The sequence below is a fragment of the Dendrobium catenatum genome, unplaced genomic scaffold, assembly GCF_001605985.2.
Source record: "Dendrobium catenatum unplaced genomic scaffold, ASM160598v2 fragScaff_scaffold_627, whole genome shotgun sequence".
NCBI classification, from domain to species: Eukaryota; Viridiplantae; Streptophyta; class Magnoliopsida; order Asparagales; family Orchidaceae; genus Dendrobium; species Dendrobium catenatum.
This window is the reverse complement of record NW_021319089.1, coordinates 876,691-886,928: the sequence shown is the minus strand read 5'-3', so window position 1 is coordinate 886,928 and position 10,238 is coordinate 876,691. Positions and strand designations below refer to the sequence as shown.

Sequence of the window (10,238 nt, the reverse complement as noted above, 5' to 3'; positions counted from 1 at the left end):
AATAATGGATGATTTTATTGAGAAATATTCCTACTTTTAACAAATTTTGGGTATTATACAACTAGTACTATAAGGGAGTGAACTCTTGTAATTTGCATGCATGCATTTTTTCCTTCTTTTAATACTTTCATTTTCATATAAATCATAATTTATTTTATTCTTTTTCACATATTATGCTAAAAAAAATAATGGATGATTTTATTGAGAAATATTCCTACTTTTAACAAATTTTGGGTATTATACAACTAGTACTATAAGGGAGTGAACTCTTGTAATTTGCATGCATGCATTTTTTCCTTCTTTTAATACTTTCATTTTCATATAAATCATAATTTATTTTATTCTTTTTCACATATTATGCTTGTCTGGCTAGAAAACCACTCGCTGTGCAGTATCTCATGATACTAATCATGCATGTATTTTTAAGCTTCGTGGGAAGGCTTAGCAAACCTGAAGATGCCCCCATGTGGTGTATATGCTGAAAGACTATTGAAAGTTAGATTGAATGAACATACAAGGAATGACATTAAAGAACATCTTTGATTAAAAAATATAACCAAATGAATGAACAAAATGAATTTTTAGAACAAAAGGATTAGACAACTAAAATGTTATGCAATGAACATTCAAAGAGCTAAATTGAACAGAGATAAACTCAAGTGATGAAGAGTATAGATGTGGGCAAGAGTATGGATGAAATCCCTTTTATTGTACATTGAGAATTTCAAGAATCGACACAATTAGCTGAATAAACCCAAGAGAAAGTGAAAGTGAAATGAACTAAGACCGTCATTCCTATTTATAGGGGAGAAATTAATCCCTTATGGGGCCCACGTCATTAAAATACAATTGCATAAAGACAAAAAATATCACTTCATGAAATACCCCAAAAGATCCCACTCACCTTCTATGCTACCAAATCTACAACACATACATATAAGCAGGCATACTTTAAAATATCATAATAAAATTTTGCATGCATTCTAGTTACAAACTTTGTGTAAGCAATCAAAATTTAATTTTTTATTTAAATCATGCAAGCATCACAAGCTAACTTTCAAATCGAAATACGATATATCATAAAGCTTTCAACTACCGCGTAAATGTGCAATCGCCTCAAGAATCATGTAATTGCATCAAGAAATATGTGTAGTTGCCACAAGAATAATGCAACAAGCCCAATAAGCATGCCATTGCCTTGAAAAATGTGCCACTCGAGAAGTATTCTAAGAAGGGTGCCACTATTCTAAAGCAATGTACAAATGCATTAAAAAATGTTCAAGCGTAAAGTATAAATGCATAAAAAACATGAAATTATATTAAGTACATCCAAAACATGCAAATGCATTGAAAAATTTAAAAGCATATAGTGCAAATGAACGGAGAAACGTGCAAGTGCACATACAATTGCACTAAGAAATATGTAAATTCATCATATAAATGCATTGAAAAGCCTATAAGTGCACCATGCAAACATATTAAAGACTAAGCATACGCTTTGAGAATTATGCAAGTGCATCATGTAGGAAAAAAAAATAGTAAAAAGTACAAATGTACCAAATAAACAGGCAAATGAACTATTCAAATTCACCTTAAATGAGAAAGTGCATTAAAAGGTGTGCAAGTACACTTTAAATGTTATGAAAAGCATACAATTTCATTGTGTAGGCACATTTAAAAAATGTTCAAGCACATGGTGCAAATGCATTGAAACTTATGTAAGTGTACCATGCAAATGCATTGAAAAATATAGAAATACAAAAAATATGCAAATATATTGTGTAAATTTACAAAAAAACATGCAAGTGTACATTTTATGTGTGTGAAAAAGTGTACAAGTGCATCATGAAATGTGTAATTGCGTTTTATAAATATATCAAAAAGCTTGTGCGAAATATCAAATCATCAAAAAGATTTATTCGCATGTCCTCTAATAAATGTTTTGATGTCTAAGTTTGGAAATCCAAATGATAAGTGGGATAAATATAACTGAATTCAAATTTCTCCCGCTCCAAAAAATATGTTATTGTTTATATGGTCTATCATCATTTTAAAATTTACATACTCTGACTCATCAGCATATGTTCCGACAAATATACTCAATGCTTGAACACAGTGTGAGAATGCCGTGCGGACTGCAAGTAATAATATATTTAAATTTTTTTCGCTCCAAGAAGCGTACAAATATTTTGAAAATTTTGCAATTATTTTGAGAAATTCAAACTCTTTTTAAAAGGTAAATCGAAACTCATCAAAGCTAAAGCATGCTCTCAAGTGGGCTCCCTACTTATAGGATAGGGTCATAAGTTTTACTTTTGAAGTAAGATCCTCCATGTTCGTAAGATTGGAGTTTGACAAGATTTTTAACTTTCAATAAATTATCACAACACTATTGAGAAGGAATTTTTTAATCGAGCAATGTTTTAGTCAAATATTTGATCCATATGCTTGTAAATATGTTTTGTCGTTCAAATGCAATTGTATGTATTATTCACATATTTGACCCTCTTCAAGCAAGCTACTAGCCTTGACAAGATCAAAAGCAATAAAATGAAAGAGTTTAAAACTCCAAAGGTGGCCATGTTGAATCTCAGTTAGAATTGAATTTTATGATCAGAATGCTCCCAATTTCTAACACATATTATTTTGGCCTTTAATCTAAAAAATTATAAATCTCTTAAATTGTAAAAATGTAAAATGCACAATTAAAATTTACCCTTTACAACTTAAAGTAATAACAATTCACCATCTATAACTGTTTGTTGAGGGAAACAAATTTATGAATAATCTCAGCTTATAAGGTGCCCATGTCTTATCAATTGTATCGCTATTCACTGTAAAATAGCCTCTTAACAATAAGGATATGACACGCATCATGTAATTGGTGGTTTTTCCTGCTAAGGGTCTATTAGGGATAACTTTCATATTGCTTTGTTTTTCAGACTACAATTACAAAAATTATTTGAGTACTATCTTTTTGTTGCATTTTTGCTCATTTCTATAAATTTCGGTGTTGGGAAGCTATTTTTTATAGCCAGAGTTGCTAACGTGTGACAGCTTTAAGAAAATAGTTTGATTTTTAAAATAAAATATATTTATAATATCTATAACAACTTTCACATAAGTTAATTTTCCCATAATAGCTTCATAACCACCTTTATAAATATTGCAGCTTCTCTAAATAAACTCAAAATGACACCACATGTAAATTATTTTGATCGAAATCATATGATTGGGCATTTCCATCACGAAACTTTACCGTTAAGTTATGTCCAAAACTAGAGCTGGTAAGTTCTCCTATGACCTTGAAACTCTTGATTAATGGATCATGGAATGCATGCTACAGGAAAATCATCAATTACCAGTGGAAAATATTTTTCCTATGCATGTTTTACCGGAGGAAAGCTGTCGAAAATTTACAAAACTGCTGGAAAATGATCATTTGCCATCGATAAAACATGATTTTCCTATAGTGGCAGTTGATAGGGCACATAACCTTCTATTTGCTAAGTTCAACTTAGATCATCTCCTCAGACAAACATCCACCCCATGTATTTAAGGCCTCCTTGAATGATATAACCCATAGCTGCCAATAAGAATCTTTAGTCAGGTTGGTTCAACTATCTCTTCTGACTAAATAGTCGAGGGCCCAGGATGAGACAATGATGAGATTTTTATCAGCTTTATCATCACTTAATCACCATCCAATTTAAACTAAATATGGTAAAGTTTCTCAACACAAAAATCAAAATTGCTGCTGCTATACACTAAGTCCTTAGTGTCAAATACTAATTTTAATGGAAAGTTCTCTCTTGTCATCGGAATAGGTAATTAAATATTGGGGCTTGCGCCTATGAGAAACTTAAAACAAAATTATAAAGTCCTTACAAAATGAGAATGAATCTCTGGATATTATCTTATATGCAATCTAATTTGTATTTTAAAAATGCGATCCAAAATTCTAAAATTTCTTAGTAGAGCTGGGTGCAAATTTTTGGTTTACATAGCATCAATTCCATAGACACTTTTCAAGTTTTTTTTTTTTTCGTTTCATAACAATGCGGATGGCTTTGTAATTCCAAGTTGATGCTATGCTCTTCTTGTCAAATATTAAATGGAATTGAATGCCAAGGATCAAAAAGCTTTTGATTTAGTCTTACATTTGATAGTTGAAAAATACATAGGTGTTGACATTTCCTTATCATCTATAGGCTAAAACTTTTGTGTTGAAAATATATTTGACTATTAGTCCATATGCCAGAACTTTGATTCCTTTTTAGTTAACCCACAAACAAGTAGAATTATTTTTTATTTGGGAAAATTATGCGTCCAAGAGCAATGGTAATTACGATAATGAGAAAAGTAATTTGAAAGGAGAAAACTAGTAAGAGAGTACAATAGAGTTAATGTGGTTTGGTGAGATACATGTACGTTCATGACTGCACAAAGTCATAAATGTCCTTTTGTTCAGAGACAAAAATATAAGTATTTAACCTTAAATAATTTCATCGCTTTTACCTAACTTGTATTGATTCCTCTTTCTGTCTCTTATTCCTCTTTAAACTTGAGTACGATTCTTCCACCTATTATGCATTGACTTTGCAATCAATGTTTGTGGGGAAATTATTTATGCATATGAACAGGTTTTGCTAGGATCTAGTGGATCACGAGGTTTTTAGATATTTAGGGTCTTTGCCCCCATTCCACCATAGTCGAGCAAGTTTGAGATTGTCGTGAGTCTCACAACACTTTCATGTGGTTAGGTGGGCTCTTGGTGTATAGTAATATATAAAGTTCTATTGTAGGGAAGTGATGGCCAGTGTGACAAGCTCTTATGTGAGGGAGGGATTATTAGGTATAAGAAACTTGGATTTAATTTGACATCTGGTTGTTTAAAAATACGTTAGTGTAGAAGTAGCAAGTTGTTAGCTCTCCCTTGTAGGCTTAAACTGTTGGTTGAAAATATTTTTGACTGTTGGTTTATTTAACCCAACTTGTTTTCCCTTTGGTTCACTCTCTAATATTAAAAGGGATTTAAAAATTTAACAAATGGTTCATGATATAGGTAGATTATTATTGTAATTTATGCTAGGGGATCAAATTTATGAGACAAGTGAAGCTGTTCCCAAGTGGAAAAGAAGGGGAAGCATTTTAAAACATGGAAGTTGTGTAAGCACTCCCCCTTAATGTCCTCTTGGAAAGCGTCATATCTGTATTGGTTTTTCCAAGCTAGACCTTGTTCAGCTTATTCCGTTTATTGCTGGGCATACTGCTGCCAATTTCTATATGATATATGGTAATCAGGATTGATAAAATAGATGCTATTTTTTACTCCTAGTCTGTCATGGTTAACTAAATTTTCATCTCTACTTTCATACCTGGATCATGTGCCTGATAGGTAGTTTCTCTTGAGAAGTTATTACTTGTATGAAACTTTAGCATGGTCATTCTTTATCTTGAGCAGTTGTTACTTTAACCTGTATGGAGCTATAACAAGGAACTCAATCCCTTATACTAGTGTTGATAGTATTCGTAAACTCTCAGAGGCTGCATTATGGCATTTTAGAATTCTATTAAGGAACTTTCACCTGTATGTTTGGGGGTCAATGTTATCACAATATAACGTTGTTTTTGGTTATCTGCTCTTATAAATGTAATTACTTCTATCTCTTCCAGTTGATTTGGTTCCTATTCCTATTTCCTTGTGTATGTGAACTGTCATATTGTCAGACTTTTGATGTGTCATTGCTAATACTTGATGCCATTTTCCACTTAGGGCTAATTTATTTTGAGATAACTGGTTGGATGTGATTGTAATTTAAGCTTTTTTTTTTTTTTACACAAAGTGAATGCAAGTGAGCTTCTATTTTTAAACTCTACCTTCCTAAAGGGGAGAGGCGAGCTTCAATTTTGAGTGCTTGGAAGGTACATTCGATTTTACGTTTTACATGTAATAATAACAAAATAATATATAATCTTTTGGATGATTAGTTAGAATTTAATTTTTTACTTTTATTGATGATTGAATAAAGATAAAATTAATATGTGGGTGGAATAAAAATAATGAAAATAAAGTAAAAAAAAAAAACAACTTCGAATGGAGCGTTGACATAACAAATAAAAATCTGTAAAACTCACTTGAATATAACTTGTCTCAGAAACTCAATTCCAAGCATTTTCCAAATTATATTGAAACAAACTATCGCCAAATGATACAAGCCTTTGTATCAACAACTGAAGTTGTTTTATTTCTCCTTAAATAATAAGAATGTTGATGCCCACTTTTTTGTTTCTTTTCTTTTATTTCTCCTTAAGAATGTTGTAGAAGGTTAGGTTTTTTGTTATTGGAATTTAGAAAATTTTTTAGATGTCATAAACTTCCACAGATAATATGAAGGAATTGCTTTTCGTTGTCTTCTCATTCTGATTGCATGATTTTATGAGAATAACATTTTTCAAAAACATGCATCTTGCTGTAATCCCGTTATATGCTTTGGTAACTTCTGATGCAGAAAGCAGTTCAATCGAGTCCAAAAAATAGGTTTGCCTGGCATGTATGGGCATTATTTGAGGCTAATCAAGCTAACGTTGAAAAAGGAAGGAAACTTCTTAAGATTGGGCATGCTCTAAACCCCAGGGATCCTGTGCTCCTTCAGTCGCTTGCTCTTCTCGAGTACAAGCATTCATCTGCTAATCTTGCCCGTGTATTATTCAGAAGAGCATCTGCAATTGACCCAAGGCATCAGCCTGTTTGGTTTGTAAGAATAACAAATCTCCTTTATCTGCAATATTTAGTTAATGCTTCAATCATTCTTGTTATTTATTTTTTCTTGTTGATTCTCTTTCTATCTGCAAGTGTGCAAAACTGATTTAGACTGAGAAGATTTCTCTCTTCCTATTCTGAGTTATTAATGGTGTAGGTGTCATTATAGATAAGAGTTTAAAGGATAATGTTATAAAAATTAATAGGATTGGTGATAGAATTATAGCTTTAAAGATTGTTGTTGAGGATAAGATTGTTATTATTATAAGTGCTTATGCTCCTCAGGTAGGTTTGGATATAAGTTCTAAATTAAATTTTTGGAATGACTTAGAAGAATTAATACAAAATATACCTCTTGAAGAAAGAGTTTTTATTGGAGGAGATTTAAATGGACATGTTGGTAAAGAGGTAGTTGATTTTAAAAGCATTCATGGTGGCCATGGATTTGGAACGACGAATAAAGGTGGCAAGACCATATTAGATTTTTGTTTAGCTTATGATTTTTCAATTGCTAATACCTTATTTAAGAAAAGGAATGAGCATCTCATCACTTATAAAAATGGATGTAGTACAACCCAGATTGACTATTTTCTTATTAGAAAATTAAACCGTTTAGATTGCAAAGATTGTAAAGTTATTCCGAGTGAAAGTTTATGTACCCAACATCGATTATTAGTTGTGGACTTTAAGATAAAGGGGCATAAAATAAAAAATAAAGTAAAACGTTTTTCAAGGATTAGATGGGGGCATTTAAAGAATATTAACCAAAATATTTTTGTGAGTAAGATTTTAGATCTTAAGATTTTGTCTGTGCATGAGGATGCTAATGTTATGTGGGAAAAAGTGGCTAGTGATATTAAGAATATTGCAAAAGATGTGCTTGGAGTATCTAAGGGAAAAGCTCCTAATAGTAAAAATAGTTGGTGGTGGAATCCAATTGTGCAAGAAAAGATTAAAAATAAGAAGATTTGTTATAAAAATTGGTTTAATTTTAAAAATTCTGATAATTGGGAATTATATAAAGTGGCTCGTAAGGATTCTAAGAAAGCAATATGCGATGCAAAGACATTAGCTTTTAGCGATTTATATAATAGATTAAATACTAAGGAGGGAGAAAGATATATGTATAAGTTAGCCAAACAAAGAGATAGGAGTAGTAAGGATTTAGTTCAAGTGAAGTGTATTAAGGATGAAGATCAAAAAATACTTTTCTTAGAAGATGATATTCAACAAAGGTGGATGAGATATTTTGCTAAACTTTTTAATGAAGAGTGTGAAAATAAGATTGACTATAGTGACCTTAGCACCCTAAATGAAAGTAAAGATTTCTGTTTTTATCGGCGTATTAGTAAAACTGAAGTTAGAGAGGCTTTAAATAGAATGAAGGGTGGAAAAGCTGTTGGACCTGATGATATTCCAATAGAGGTGTGGAAATGCTTAGGAGATGAAGGGATTTCTTGGCTTACTAAACTTTTTAATACTATTTTGAAGACTAAAAAGATGCCAGATGAGTGGAGAATGAGTGTATTAATTCCTATTTTTAAGAATAAAGGCGATGCACAGGATTGCACGAATTATAGAGGTATTAAGTTAATGTGTCATACTTTAAAATTATGGGAGCGAGTTATAGAGCATAGGTTGCGGCGTGATACTAATGTTTCTCAAAATCAATTTGGATTCATGCCGGGTAGGTCGACTATGGAAGCCATACATTTATTCAGAGGTTTGATGGAAAAATATAGAGGAAATAAGGAGGATCTACATATGATATTTATTGATTTAGAAAAAGCATATGATAAAGTTCCAAGAGAAGTGCTATGGAGAGTTCTTGATAAGAAAGGAGTCAATAATGCTTATATTCAAATCATTAAAGATATGTATGCAGGAGCTATTACTTGTGTTCAAACACAAGGTGGATTGACCAAGTATTTCCCTATTTCGGTTGGGTTACATCAAGGATCAGCCTTAAGCCCATATCTATTTGCTTTAGTCATGGATGTTCTCACTAGACATTTGCAAGATGATGTACCTTGGTGTATGCTTTTTGCTGATGATATTCTTCTTGTTGATAAGACTAGAGAGGGAGTTGAAGGTAAACTTGAATTATGGAGGTCAACCTTAGAGTCTAAAGGTTTTCGCTTGAGTAGATCTAAAACGGAATATATGGAGTGTAATTTTAGCAGTAATAGTCCTAGTGAGGGGATTGTGACTTTGGGCGATCAAGTCATTAATAAGAGTACACGTTTTAGATATCTTGGATCTATTGTTCAGAGTGATGGTGAAATAGATGGGGATATTATCAGCAGAATTCAAGTTGGATGGTTGAAGTGGAGGAATGCATCGGGCTTGTTATGTGATAGAAATGTACCCCTCAAACTTAAGGGAAAATTCTATAAGATGGTAGTGAGGCCTGCAATGCTTTATGGTGCCGAATGTTGGCCATTAAAAGAGAAGCATAATAATAAGTTAAGTGTGGCAGAGATGAGGATGCTCAGGTGGATGAGTGGCTTTACCCTTAGAGATAAGATACGAAATGAGCATATACGTGAAAAGGTTGGAGTAGCTCCAGTAGAAGATAAAATTAGAGAGAGTCGCCTTAGATGGTTTGGCCACATAAAACGACGGCCTTTCGATGACCCGGTTAGGAGAGTAGAGGTATTAGATTTGACTTATATTAAGAAAGGTAGGGGTAGACCTAAAAAGACTTGGTTAGAAAATATTAGGAATGACCTTTCTTTATTAGATTTAAACAAGAATTTGACTTTTAATAGAACACAATGGAGAAAAAGGATTCATGTAGCCGACCCCACATAGTGGGATAAAGGCTTGATGTTGTTGTTGTTGTTGTACAGTATTTTTCAGTATTATATTAGTATCAATATTAGTAAATCGTTGGCTTAGTCAATAAAGTCGCACTCTTTGCCCATCGGCATAGTAATCATCTCCTTATAACTCCCAATCAATAGAAGATTAGACCAAATCATAGTATTTAAACAAAAGTTAGTCAGCCCACCATTATGTAAAGATCAATCAGTCTCCAGCCAATGGGTCAACAAGTTTTTACTTATCCTTTACAAACACTTTGTTATCACCGTACTATAATAATAGTCTCAATCACAAATCTACCTTCATTTTCAATGCATTGCAGCAATAATGCATTATTGAGCTTAATTCAAAAAATATCAAAATCTCCTAACCATAGACAACAAAAGTCAAAATGAGCAAAAATTTACATTTTTAGAATTTAACCAAATAGCCAAATAGCCAAATATTATATAAAATAACATTCTAAAGATTTAGTTGAATTAAATCACAACTTTAGAAGTCAAAATAAATTTCTTAGTAGGAAGAAATTACTGTATTTTTAAAATCACCCAGTGAAAAAATCTCAAATAAATACTCAACATTCATAATTTTAATATCTATAAAATATAAAAAATTACACAGTGAAAGTTTTACCGATATAAAATTATTC

At 31.9% G+C, this 10,238-nt stretch overlaps 1 protein-coding gene across 1 annotated transcript in view; it reads left to right on the top strand.

Moving 5' to 3' along the window:
• Positions 1-10,238, top strand: part of LOC110112675 (protein high chlorophyll fluorescent 107) — a 43,916-nt gene that overhangs the window by 9,672 nt on the left and 24,006 nt on the right. The window contains exon 5 of the mRNA XM_020844976.2: positions 6,513-6,758. Within this exon, the coding sequence (XP_020700635.1) occupies positions 6,513-6,758 (246 nt within the window). The remainder of the gene's footprint in view (positions 1-6,512; positions 6,759-10,238) is intronic.